At 41.7% G+C, this 14,599-nt stretch overlaps 1 protein-coding gene across 1 annotated transcript in view; it reads left to right on the top strand.

Annotated features, from left to right (window-relative positions):
* CHCHD3 (coiled-coil-helix-coiled-coil-helix domain containing 3) overlaps positions 1 to 14,599 on the top strand; it is a 281,917-nt gene that overhangs the window by 214,708 nt on the left and 52,610 nt on the right. Inside the window, exon 6 of the mRNA NM_001126357.1 lies at positions 8,680 to 8,750. Coding sequence (NP_001119829.1) covers positions 8,680 to 8,750 — 71 coding nt within the window. The remainder of the gene's footprint in view (positions 1 to 8,679; positions 8,751 to 14,599) is intronic.

Below are 14,599 nucleotides of genomic sequence, written 5' to 3'. Positions count from 1 at the left end.
GCATGCTCCTTTTTATGAGCTCTTAATAAAAAGTGATACTGTCAGCTACCGTATAATAGTGTATATATGTTAATCCCAAGCTCCTAATTTATCTTTCTTCCCCACCCCCATTATCCCTTTTGATAAGCATAAATGTTCTTAATGCGTGTCTGTTTCTGCTTTGGAAATATCAGGAAGTTCATTTGTATCACTTTTAAAAAATATTCCATATGTAAGTGATGTCGTGTGATATTTGTCTTTCTCTGTCTGACTGACTTCACTTAATATAATAATCTCTAGGTCCATCCGTGTTGCTACAAATGGTATTATTTCACTCCTTTTTATGGCTGAGTAACAGTCCATTTATATATATGTATATACACATGCTGGGAGAAGGCAATGGCACCCCACTCGAGTACTCTTGCCTGGAAAATCCCATGGGCAGAGGAGCCTGGTAGGCTGCAGTCCATGGGGTCGCTGTGAGTCGGGTACGACGGAGAGACTTCACTTTCACTTTTCCCTTTCATGCATTGGAGAAGGAAATGGCAACCCACTCCAGTATTCTTGCCTGGAGAATCCCAGTGCGGGGGAGCCTGGTGGGCTGCCGTCTATGGGGTCGCACAAAGTTGGACACGACTGAAGCGACTTAGCAGCAGCAGCAGCATATACACATGCTAAGTCGCCTCAGCCATGTCTGACTCTTTGTGACCCTGTGGACTGTAGCCCATCAGGCCCCTCTGTCCATGGGATTCTCCAGGCAAGAATACTGGAATGCGTTACCATGTCTTCCCCCAGGGAATGTTCCCAACCCAGTGACTGAACCCACATCTCTTATGTCTCCTGCGTTGGCAAGTGGGTTCTTTACTACTAGCACAAACTGGAAAGCACACACACGCACACGTGCACACACACACACACACACCCTTCCTTTACACACACACATCCTTCCTTACATCTTCTTTATCCATTCATCTGTTGACGGACATTTAGGTTGCTTCTGTTTGGGCTAAGTCACTCAGTTGTGTCCAGCTCTTGGCAACCACGTGGACTGGAGCCCTCCAGGCTCCTCTGTCCATGGGATTCTCTGGGCAAGAATACTGGAGTGGGTTGCCATTTCCTCCTCCAGGGCATCTTCCTGACCCAGGGATTGAACCCACATCTCTTTAAGTCTCCTGAATTGGCAGGTGGGTTCTTTACCACTAGAGCGATCTGGGAGAGTACTTCTGTGTCTTGGCTATTGTAAACAGTGCTGCTCTGATCATTGGGTTGAATGTATCTTTTCGAATAAGTGTTTTCTCTGAATTTATGTCTAGGAGTGGGGTTACTGGATCATATGTCAGCTCTACTTTTATTTTTTTAAGGAACCTCCATACTGTTCTCCATAGTGGCTTCAACAGTTTACATTCCCACCCACAGCGTAGGGAGGGTTCCTTTTTCTTCACACTCTCTCAGGCATTTGTTATTTGTAGACTTAAATTTTATATATATATTTTATTTTTTGCTAGATTCTGCTTTTTAAAAAAAAAAGGATGTTGAAGAAAAATGTTAAGGCCACTCATAGGAGTTCTTTCTCTCACTGCCTGAACTGTTCCTATTTTTTATTAAATTTTTTGTTTTATATTGAAATACAGTTGATTATTAACAAAGTTGTGTTAACATTGTATCAGGTGTATAGCAAGTGATGAAGTTATACATATATCCGTTTATTTTTTCAAATTCTTTTCCCATTCAGGTTATTACGGAGTATTGAGCAGAATCTTCAAAGAGCTTTGTGTGACTTACCATCTTTAATCCCCCAAGGGTCCTGGCGGTCTTTATTATCGCCCTCCCCATTTCACAGATGGGAGACGGCTCTTGAGTTATACTCCAGAGCCGTGCAGCCATGCCTTGTCAGTCCATCTCCAAAGTGTGTGCTCGTCACCACCTCACTGTTCTGTTAAGAATCTCACGTGCAGAGTGCCGTGGACAGCATATTCATGTGTTTTAAATGAAACATTTTAAGAGTTATGTTCAGTGGAGCATTCCATCTCCTAACTTGGTTTGTTGCCTCTGTATTTAGTAACTGGTCTCTGGTGCCTGAGATTGGAAGATGTTTTGATATAGAAAATGAAAATGCCTTTTGTTTCCAGTGATCCAGTAATGCCTTGTCCTCCAATATAGGTGACAGAACCCCAGATCTCAAATGATGCTATTTTGGAGATAGTTCACCTCCTCCAAACTCCTTTCACTTATCCTTGACCCAAAACACATAAACCTTTATCAGGTTTTTGATAATGCTAAAACATCTGAAAGATACTGTCATTCTACTTTGAATTTATAAGATCTACCTTCTCAAAGAGAATCTTGCTGGAAAACGTGTTTTAATCTTGTATCAAATAAGAATTCATGTTTTGAAGGTCAGTTCAGTTCAGTTGCTCAGTTGTGTCTGACTCTTTGCGACCCCATGAATCGCAGAACGCCAGGCCTCCCTGTCCATCACCAACTCCCGGAGTTCACTCAAACTCACGTCCATCGAGTCGGTGATGCCATCCAGCCATCTTGTCCTCTGTCGTCCCCTTTTCCTCCTGCCCCCAATCCCTCCCAGCATCAGGGTCTTTTCCAGTGAGTCAATTCTTTGCATGAGGTGGCCAAAGTATCAGAGTTTCAGCTTCAGCATCAGTCCTTCCAATGAATACCCAGGACTGATCTCCTTCAGAATGGACTGGTTGGATCTCCTTGCAGTCCAAGGGACTCTCAAGAGTCTTCTCCAACACCACAGTTCAAAAGCATCAATTCTTCAGTGCTCAGCTTTCTTCACAGTCCAACTCTTACATCCATACATGACCGCTGGAAAAACCATAGCCTTCCTTGACTAGACGGACCTTTGTTGGCAAAGTAATGTCTCTGCTTTTTAATATGCTTACCCCTGGACAAATCACATCAAGTATTTTTCCTATTATTGATGGAGCAGCAAACTATGCAGAGTGAATATGAATGCAGAATTTTTGAATTGTAGGTTGTAAGGACCTCACAGGTATAGAACAATGTGGCCATGTCCAAAGCAGTGATCAGGTTACAGGCACCTCTCTCTGCTTCTTTCTTTGGGGTCTCCTTATAGGGTCATCTCACGAGGTTGTTTCTTTGATACCTCTTATAGTATGAGGACTTAGGCACAATACAGCAGTGTTTGGAGGGTGCGTGTGCGTGTAATGTGTCTGTCTGTATGCACACACGTATAATTGCTTTGTGCAGGGCCATATCCATGTACATAAGTGTGCCTTTGCAGTTCTTTGGAAATAGGAATGTGACTTTGACTTACTAGAAGCACTGACCACTTAAAATCTGGCTATTATAGAAAATGATCAGGCTAAAATACAATTGATGTCAGTATGTACTACTGCAGACAGTAGGGTTGGTTAACCAAATAGCAACAAACTGAGTTATCAGGATGACAAAGTGACAGTAATTTACGATGAGTAAACAAAAAAGAGCCGCAGATACGACCTGGGGCTGTCTCAAGACAACATGGATAACAAAAGCAGCCCACCTCAGTATTATGGCGCTTGTACTGCTTGTGAGTACAGTTCAGAGGAGGAGCGCTGTGGTGGGGGAGGCCATGAGGCAGAGCTCTTGGGCCATTGCACATCCATCAGTGACTTGTGGATGGGCCTAGCAGCACCCCTGTTTTGCAGCACCTTTGTAAACGTTCTAGTTCTGTTGGGATTTCCCTGGGGGTCGAGACTCTGGTGGTTAAGACTCTGTGTGCGTCCCCTGCAGAGGGCATGGCTTCTATCCCTGGTTGGGGAGCTAAGATACCACTTGCAGTACAGCCAAAAAAAAAAAAAAGTTCAATTGTGGAAAGTAGTTTTGCCATAATTCTTCCAAAACACTGATTTATTTTTCACTTTGAATGGCACACTGAGTAGTACGTTTTTCATTTTCCTTTCATTGTTCTAGAAACCCAGTAGTGTCCCAAGTTGCTGTGTGCCCAGAATCCCTTGAGATGCTTGCTAAGCTTGCAGCCTTTGCACCCCATCCCCATGACCAGGGGAGTCTGCGATTTCACAAGCTCTGCAGATGGCTCTGAAACAGGTGGTCCCCATTCCTCTCCCCAAGGGCTTATAAAATAGGATGGCACCCCAGTTCCTGTCCTTATGAAAACCTGCATCTGGAGCTCAGATGTCCCCCGAAAGGGACATCTGAAACCACTCATTGGCCCCTTCTCCCTTTTTCCCAATCCTTGTATAAGCCCATTTGGCTCATTCTCCCAACAGTGAATGGTCACCTCTTTACAGTGGTAAGGACTGGCCTGTGTTGGCAGGAGTCTGGGCCCTCTCAGTTATTCACAGGGAATAGGGGTGGAGAGCATGCTCTTCCTGACTCAGGTCTGATCCTCCCGCAACCCCTGCATAGTTCCTTGTTTACCTCCTGTCCCTTGTTTCATAGCCAGGTTGTAGGGAATTTATGCTCTCCTGAGAAGAGCTCCCTGCCCTTTGAAGATTTTTTTTAAAGGCTTTTTCTGTGAAGATATTGTTTTCACTATTGAGTAAGAGAGTAACTGAAGATTATTATATCAGTGACGTCTAAATATGCAATAATGTCATTTAAAAATTAACACATCATTCAGTTCAGTTCAGTTGCTCAGTCATGTCCGACTCTGTGACCCCGTGAACCGCAGCACCCCAGGCTTCCATGTCCATCACCAGCTCCCGGAGCTTGCGCAAAATGTCCATCGAGTTGGTGATGCCATCCAACCATCTTATCCTCTGTCATCCCCTTCTCCTCCTGCCCTTCAGTCTTTCCCAGCATCAGGGTCTTTTGCAATGAGTCAGTTCTTCCCATCAGGTGGCCGAAGTATTGGAGCTTCAGCTTCAGCATGAGTCCTTCCAGTGAGTTTTCAGTACTGATTTCCTTTAGGATTGACACATCATTAGAACACCATAGAAATCCTTGCTGCAGACAGTGGTTGGGAAAAACAAAATCAACTGATGGCAGAAGTTCAAGATGAAGCATAGTGTTTACATAATGTCAGTCTACTGTAAGATATTGATTACAACAGGAAAAACAGTAGCTTTACTATGGAGAACCTCTTAGGCACCACCTTAATCAAGTAGCCAAGATCAAGCACCAGTAAAAAGATCTGCTGATGTAATGTATCCCTGGATGCAGTACATGGAGATGGGCACATCACTGCTGTGGCATCCTTCCCTGTAACGTTGGATAGTGTCAGTCCAACCATGAGAAAACATCCAACAGGCCCAAACTGCATGCCATTATGCAAAACATCTGACCAGTGTTCTTTGGGGCTATTGAGGTCATCAAAGGGCAAAGCAAGACTGAGAAACTGTCTCAGATTAGAGGAGACAAGAAAGCTGTGACCACTAAATGCAGCACAGGATCCGGGGCTAGATCCTGTGAGAAGTAAAGTCAAATTCAGATGCCGCAAGTCTCCAGTGCTGTAGCACTGTTAACTTACCAGTCTTCACAGTTGTACTGTGATCATCTAAGGTGTTGCCCTGAGGTAAGCTGAGTGTAGTATATGCAGGAACCTTTTTCTGTTTTTGCCCCCTTCTATAAGTCTGAAATGATGACATAAGACAGAGTTGGGAAAAAAAAGAACTTTTATTTTGTAATGTATGAATGCTACAATAGCTTAGCATTCAGCCACTCTATTCAGCATGTATTCCCCCACACATAGTTTTATATTTTAGCTCTACTGAGTCATTTGTTGTTGATTAGCTCCTTTGGGCAGTGAGGGGGAGTAACACAATTTTTGTGTGTATTACAAAATATTTATGACCAACGTAACAACTGGCTGTGTACCCACCCCCCATCTTTTAAAAATATGACAGTACAGTGAAGTCCCCCGCATTGCATTCTTTTATGACATTCTGCCCCTCTCATCCTTGTTTACCACCCACACATAACTGCCACCACTTACAGTTAATCAATAGAGCTTGCTGTTTGCCAATCCTATTTCAGTGATTTGCCCTTTTCCAAACTGACATAAATTGCGTTATGCTCTACAACTTGCCTTTTTGGCCCCACTTGATGTCTGATTCATTCTTTTTCATCACTGTATAGATTTCCAACATGAATACACAGTACACATTTGTCTTTCTCCAGCTGGCAGACATATTGGGAGTATTTTTGGTTTGGGGTTATTTTCTGCTTGGTTATTCACTTTAAGAAGTATTTTCTCAGGTCAAAAGAGATCTCTACTTTTTCTGAACTCCAGTAACACTGTCCACCACTTTTAGCTTAGCATTTGTGACCTTTCAGTACAATTCTTTTGTAGCAGGTGGAAAGCTTTTTGAGGATATAATTCTCCAAGATGGACATTATTGGAAAAATAAGAATTTAGTTTTTTTGACTGAACAAGTAAATACTTAATGAGTTAAACATGGTCTACAAACAGATGTTGGGCATATTTGTGTTTATTTTCTTAGTTGTTGTATGGTTGTTGCCTCTTGGGGACTTTTCTTGTTAGATTTATGGTCACTGAGTTTGAAATATGGAGCATAAATCAGCTTAAAACTTTAAGAAATCATATGCTACGTTTGCAGGCAACACAGGTGCACGGGGGGTGTGTGCGTGTGTGTGCACGTTTGTGTATATTTAACTTTGAAGGAGAAAGTTTGACAAAATTAGCAATTCAATCTGCACTTTGGCATTACAAAGCAGAAGGGAGTTTGCTAGTTTATATTATGACAGAACTCTTGCTTTTGTGTATCATTCTTGTTAGAAAGTTAGTATTTAATGTTGATAATTTTGTATGTGTACCCAGAATGAAATTGCCCAAATTAGTTCTTTGTCTCCAAAATTCTTTTACTTGAATGTTCGTCTTACTCCGTGAAAACACAGAACAGGTTTTAGAGCTCTCTTGCCCACCTTACTTGATTTCTACAGCAGCTTTGGCAGAGATGAGTCGTGCTAGTATCATCCATATTTTACAGGTGAGGAGCGCTGGATTGGAAGCCGGCGGAGGTCGTTTGCTCAGGGACCCTAGACAGAACCAGAAACCAGATCTTTCCTGGCTCTGTCCAGAGATTCCAGTTTTATTGCATACACTAATAAAAAATATTAAGACATTTTTATTTTGGTGGCATTTTAGTACTTGATTCAGTAACATAATGCCAATTTGACAGTTCTCTGTAGTAATGCAGGGAGTCCCGCATCACTGTTAGTGGCCCATTATAACTGCCTTTTTACTGCCCTGTTTGTTAGAAGGCTTCTGAGAAAAGCTGAAAGCAAACAGTAGGAAAGAGCGTGTCCTGACTGGTGTGTCTTCTAAAGGAGAGAAAAACCTTATAAGTGGAACTGATAGGAAGGAGTGACACAACCAAAAGTTGGATAAATCTGAGGAGACAAGTGACTTTTTGATAGCTCGAGACCTATAGAAGAATTAAAGCCTCTCAGCGTATAGACTGGTGCAGTTGATCACTCACATTGCAATGTTAAAAAAGGCAGAAGCAGTACACTTAGAATATTGTCTTCATGTCAGAAATGCACCTTCGTGCTTGAAAATGATAAAAAATTACAATCGATCCCTACAACTGTTCTGTTCATCTTTATTGATCAGGTGCAAGAAAGATAAATCGTAGCCCAAATAAGATTATAGTAAATGTTAGCATCGTCGGGGACTCCAGGTTGATAGAGAGCCATTCATCATCTCAAATGGTGACCTGTCCGTTGCTCCAGCCATCCTGAGCCGGCTGTCTAATCACATACCTATTGATTTTATCTACATCCAGCAAACCTGGATGTGACTGTCATTGGGCAACCCAGATTGTTAAATGCAAAGGGGTCACTGGGTGTGAAGAGGATTTCACTTTCATTTTCTCACCAGCCAACAATGATGTATTAAAAAATAAACCACCCCAAGTCACGCGTGTGAAGCCTGAGTGAATAGAGAGTGAAGGGGCACAGTGGGCCACTGCATTGCACTGTGTTTCTTTACTGCAATGCCTTTTGCAGGGTATTCCATGGAGTCTGAAGGCTCATCGGGTCATTTAGGCCAGCCCCTGCAGTAAGACAGGCTTCACAGTAGCTAGTCAGAACGGATCATTTTTAATGTTGCTGTGCCAGGAAAGGGATTACTTGGCTCTTACAACTTGATTTATATTACTTATGTGTTCATTCATGTAATAGTGGAAACATTTTTTAATAAAAATTACCTAAATCTGCCCCCTTGTTCTTCCTGATTAATTTGTTATGAATGTTGATGTTTTTGTGGTCGTATGGAGATGATAGAACAAATTGTACTTGTTGAAGAATCCATCTTGAGGATAAATATACAGTGTAAAAAGAAATGATCCTTTAATATTCTAGGTGGAACACTGGAATGATAGGAAAATATGGTGTGTGAATTTCATATTTGATCTCAAGTGCTCTTTGGTCTTGCAGTGGTGGATTCCAAATACGGGAGATCAAAATAGTCTTTCAAAACTATGTTAGGAATTTTTTCAGGAGGTTCAAATGTTGATGACTTACATGAATGTTTACTCACTCTGTGATTACAATGTGTATGCCAACAGTGGTACTGTTATTAAATAGATAACCTTACATGTATTTTAAGTGTTCATGTCACCATGCAAGAAATTTTCCTCCTCCTGCTTGAGTGGCAGACACAAGATTTTATGTAGTTTTTGAAATCGGAAGTCTTGCACACATGTTGTCCTCTTGAATAGTGAAAACTCTGCTATCAATCTTTATCCACAGAGCTCAGAGTTCTACAAAGTTACCACCGAGCAATACCAGAAAGCTGTTGAGGAGGTGGAAGCAAAGTTCAAGTAAGTCTTTAACAGTATTACCATTATTTTCCTTTACCTTTACCGCTCTTTAACACGTTGGCCCTCTGGAATACTTGGAAGTGTGTTTGGACCCATATCGCTATCATGGAATTCCAATGCAAGGGACAGGCCTCTGATGAAAGTATGTTGCAACTCCGTTGTATGAACTCCGGGGAACTTGAAAGCAGTGGTGGTAGTGTTTGCTTTTGGAATATGATTTTAGTAGAATACCCCTGGTTATGAAGGGGATGCTAAATTGTTACCTCCAACAATAGAAACACAGAGATCACTCACTTTCATATAATAAAACGATAGGCGTGTCCAAATTTGGGTATCTGTCTTTCTCTCGTTTAAGCTGTTTTTATTTCTTCACGTGTACCTTGAAAACATTTAAATCACAGAACTTTCCCTTGACACTGATTATGAAGGTGATGTTAAATTGCTCCCTGTATTAATCCTTGGGATGATTAAATGAGTGTTTTGTAATTGATGGATCAGAGTGTCCCTGACCCATAGCCCTGTACTTTCCCTTTGCTTTCAGTACTCATATTAGGTAAGAAAACATCATTCAGAATTTTCCTGAGTGTATAGATACTTCTGCTGTGTAACCCCTATTAGTCGCACATGTGCAAATTAGTGAAGCACAGAAAGGTGTTGTGACAGGTTTAGTCAAAAGATTGTATTAGGCTCTGACCTCCTTCCTTGGCATGTTTATAAGCACTTGATAAAATGATTAAACTCTAGGATAGAATGTTATTACTTTCTGCCGTAGTGTAATTTGTGTGGTAATGGATATTGGTGTTATTTTAATGTTGATTTAAAATATTTTTTAGAAAAAGTATGATTTAAGGTATATTTAAATAGAACCCTCCAGTCTTCCTTAGTGAATTATCTCTTTAGGAGCAGACAGGAAAGACCTTCTAAAAATGAGCCATAAATCTCACTCTTAAAGGTTAATGTGCTATCTTCAGAATTTAGATATGGAATTGGATAGATTTGATTTTCAAGACACTCTCCATATGTATTCCTAAAGTTGGGTTTTTATCTTTCCCACGAATGGTAAAGCAGTGTTTTTCAAGCCTTTTGTCTCTGTACTGTGAGAACCTTTCACTTGACAACCCGGGTCTGTCTTCTTTGTAAGATTGAAGCTATACAAATAAGTAAAATTTAAGATAAAGGATATCTGTTCTGACCAGGATGATCTATGAAGTCATAAAGAAGATGGCATTTTAGTTGAGGCTTGAAGAAGAGTATCGAGCAGTCAGGAAGGAAAGGTGTTCAAAAGGAAAACCATGCCCAGGAGTTGGTGGGTGACAAACTAGTTAAGATCAGTGGTTTGTTGCAGGGAGACTAGTGCCAGGTAAGGTGGAAAAGTTAGTAGGGGCTTTCATTACCTGCTGAACAAGCTGATCTTCATTTAGCCGGAAGTCATAGTCTTCCAGGTGGTGCAGCAGTAGAGACTCAAGAGACTCAAGTTCAGTCCCTCGGTCAGGAAGATCCCCCGGAGGAGGAAATGGCAACTCACTCCAGTATTCTTGATTGAGAAATCTCATGGACAGAGGAGCCTGGCAAGCTACAGTCCATGGGGTTACAAAGAGTTGGACACAATTGAGCACACACAAGTTACACACACATTGCAAGGTGTTTGGCCAGGTGAGTACCCTGAGTTCTGTGCTCCTTTAGTAATAATAAACTGACAGTTAATGCGAGGTTTAATTGGAGGCATGGAAAAGAAAGATAAAAAGCCAGAAATACCACATGAGAAGTCTCTGTAAGTGAAAGAAAAGAGATGGATGGAAAAGTCGCTGAGAGATTAGATGTGAATTAGTGATTAATTGGTGTACTGGTTTGCTAGGGCTGCCACAGACTGAGTGGCTTAAACAACAGTTTATTTTCTCATAGTTGGGGAGGCTGGAAGTTCAGGGTCAAGGTGTAAGCAGGGTTGGTTTCTCCAGGGGCTTTTCTTCTTGGCTCTCTTTACCTGGTCTTCCCTCTCTCCATCTGTGTCCTCGTCTCCTTCTCTTATAAGTCACATTGGATTAGGGTCTACCCTGATGATGATTTCATTTCAGCTTACCTCTTTAAAAAAATCCTCTGTCCAAATTCACTCTCTAAAGCACCAGGCATTAGGATTTCAACATACAAATTTTGGGGGAGATGCATTTCAGCCCACAGCAAACACTTGGATAGAAGGGATAAAGGAGAAACGGAAATATGAACTTAGTGTGTTGGAAAGAAAATTGGCAGAAGCTGAATTTCACAAACAAGCCTGATTTTAGATGAAAAGAATCTCTCTTCTGAAGCCACACCCAGCTGCCATGTCATGGCCCTGGAAAGCATATAGTCCAGCCTGGACTGGCCTACTGCAGAATGAGAGACTGCATGGAGCGCAGAGGTAAATCATGATGACTGACCTTCTCCACAGTGGCGTGGATCTGTAGGGTGGACTTGGTTTTAAGCAGAGCCTCAACAGCTATGGGGTTGCACAGGGTCAGACATGACTGAAGCGACTTAGCAGCAGCAGCAGCAACAGCATGATCCTCTTTTATTAGAAGGTGTTGTTCTTGATTAGCTCCTACTCTCATCCAATGTAGTAGACAGTTTAACCTTTCCCAAAGCAAACGGTGGCCCTTGTACTCAGCTTCTGGGAGTAACCTCTAAATCCTTGGAATTTCCCAAGTGAAAGAAATGTCTTCTTATTCATAATGGACCCCTTGGGCCATGTGGTATCAGCCCAGTGCCAAAGACTGAAGTCAGCCATTTGAGCAGCCAGGCCAGCTTATGTGACGAGGCCTGGTGAACCTCTGGGTGCGGAGAAGGGGTGAGCATCCCTAGTTGATGCAGCTCTACGTTTGTCACACGCACTGATACCAGGAGGGCGTGCGTCCTGGGGACGGGGGAACATTGCATTGGGAAGCCTCTCAGACTTTGTCCTGTGTTTCTCTTCCTTTGGCTGATTCTCTATAGCACTTCCCATAATGCGCCATAGTTCTGAGTTTAATAGCTTTAGTGAGTTCTGTGAGTCCTTTCATCGAATTTTCAAAGGTTAGGGTAGTTTGGGAAGCCCCTTGAACTTGCAGTTGATACCAGAAGTTAGGACAAAACCTGCCCTCAGACTTACAGTTTGGCTAACTCCAGTGCAAACAAAAATTCAGGAATGTCTGGAGCTGGTTCTTCAGAAAGTGGTTTTCTCAATGTCATGTTTTTCAGCTACTTCCTGCTAGGCTGGACTGCCTAGAATATGGTATTTTGATTGGCAGCTTCACACCAAGGAAATGATAGTGCTTCAGCTGCAAGAGATGTTTACCACCTTTGAGGGCACAGAGATTCCTCAGTGGAATTGTGTTTCTCCTCAGAAACTTGGGGACCTCAGAGAATCATGACATCTGCAGTCTTTGGCAAGACAGTGTACTGTATCTTTCCATTGCAGAGCTGAACTCAGCTGACTCTCCTAGACAGCACACCCTGGAGGACTTGGAGGAGGGTTTTGTTAATTTTATCTGATGGAAGGATTCATTTGGGTAGGTCTTCATTACAGGAGATGGAAGCTTTTTAAAATGCAATTTCAAGGGCACTGTTACACGCCTGATGGGGATGGAAGGCTCCATACAAAATCACAGTAAAGAGAAAGAATAATGAACACTGTGAGCATTTGAGGCCGCACGTGATGAATACCAGTTACACTAGTGCATCCTGCAGGACAGCTGATGGAATTATCTCAGGGATGCTTAAATGTTAACTCACACTCCACCTCGCTTTATAGTATGGCAGCAAACCATGCAAACACTTGAGAGCCAATGGAATCCCACTCCCCACTCTCCCCACTTTATTAGCACATCGTTCATTCATAGTGCTTCTATGAAACATGCCCTCAGCTGTATTCTCAGTGTATAGCCATGAAGGAGACAGGTGGGTCTTACCTGCATGAAACTTAGAAGCTCGTCACAGGAGAGCAGGTGGAAGACAGAATTTTAATAAGCCAAAGCTTCCCAAAAAGTCCAGAGTGAGTTCTACTGTGGTGAGATAATTGCATCCCTAATAAACACGAAGTTATTAAAAATTATTTATCATTTTTTCAATGGAAATTAAGTAATTTGGGATCAAGAATGTGTGTTTACTTTCAGGCAAGAACTTCCCCCTGCAAAAAGCTTTAAAATTAGCTATAAAACTGAAATCACTGGGTAAACTCACTGATATATATATATACACACACCCCTATATCTAGCTTTTATTCAAAAGATACACCTTTTCAGCTCAACTGAAATGGTCATTATAAGCACCTCTTACCACCTTTATCACCCTTTGTTATTATCTGTTAAATAGAGCAAATTATGGTGTTAGTTTTGGGTTAGTTTTCTGGCAGTAATAGTTCTGCTACTGAAAATTATGTTCAGTATCAATCCTTGTAGTCTACCTTATAGATAATTAAGCAAAATATTATATTGTTATATTAATAGTGCTTATTAGCACAGACAGGTCTAGCACAAAGTAAATGCTCAATAAATGTTAGATTTTCTTTTTATTATATATTGTTATTTTTATATTAGTATTTTATTGTTATATCCAACTCATGTTGTAAAACTCTGCACCATTGGAGAAATTTCTGTATCTAGTTCTAGACAAAATGGAGATGATGTTAAAGCCTCCCAGGGACTTCCCTGGCGGTCCAGTGGCTAAGACTCTGCACTTCCACTGTAGGCAGCACAGTCTCCATCCGTAGTCTGGGAACTAAGATCCCCACAGGCCACGGGGCAGGGCCAGAAAAATTTTTTAAAAATAACAAAAGAACACACACACTGTAGGAACTTGTGGAGGCTTCTGTATTTGTTTTTAGAAAAACAAAAAGCTCCCAAAAGAGCATTAGAGAGAGATCATAGCCATGGGAAGTTCATAGTCCAGCCGGGAGACAGCATGTAAAGCGCTTATGACAGGACAGCCCAGTACGCGGTGTATCAGCTCTCAGGATGTACAGACAGAATAAGGACTGTGCAGACGGTGCTGCAGGGCTCTGTGTTAGGTCAGCATCAGAATCCAGTTGTCTTCAGTGGCTTGTTGTCGATATACCACACCTACAGAGAGGAAACGTTACCACAGTGTATGTACACGCAAGTTGTTTTTAAAATACAGATACAAACATGAAACAAACGTGTAGAACAATATCAAAGAAATGCGAGATATCGTAAAGGCAGTGTAAACCTTGGGAAGACAATGTAATAGCAAACAGAAGCATTTCAGAGATGACATCTTTCATTCCCATGTTTTCCTTTAGATAATGGACTGGCCAGTTCTACCTTCCATAAAAACGTATAGGGCAAGTGACATAGATCTATTGAAAATATTTTTGGACTGATTTCATTAGAGGTGTTCATCTGAAAGATGAAGCGCTCGTAAAGGAGCGTGATCCTGTGCGGTCGGAAGTGAATGCTGGTAATGCTCCTTTGTGTGCCAGGCGTTAGCAGGAGTTTTCACTTTTACCCTTGAACGAAGTTGTTCAAACCTGACTTATAAATTTAGGCTCATGGAGGAAGCCTGGGTTATCCTTGTAACGTATTAAAAGATTAGTTACCCCATGGAAGGAGTTTAGGTGATTGTAGAGTATCTGCAGAATGCTTTGCAAAAACTCTTACAGATAAAATGGCTTTTTAAAGTATTATATAGTCAAACGTTTGCATCAGCGTAAAATTCTTTTCACTTTAAAATGTCCTTGGTTTTATTAGGGTTTCACTTTGGCCATGCTGTTTAGTTTCTCTCTGGGATATGTGATTTTAGTAGCTATACTACGAATGAGTTAGTGAGGCTGAGGATGACCTGCCAGTGGTATCAGCAGGTGTTTCTTGTGTTCTCTGTAA

Source organism: Ovis aries, chromosome 4, assembly GCF_016772045.2.
Source record: "Ovis aries strain OAR_USU_Benz2616 breed Rambouillet chromosome 4, ARS-UI_Ramb_v3.0, whole genome shotgun sequence".
NCBI classification, from domain to species: domain Eukaryota; kingdom Metazoa; phylum Chordata; class Mammalia; order Artiodactyla; family Bovidae; genus Ovis; species Ovis aries.
Note: the sequence above shows the minus strand (reverse complement) of the source record. Positions and strands in the feature narration are given on the sequence as shown.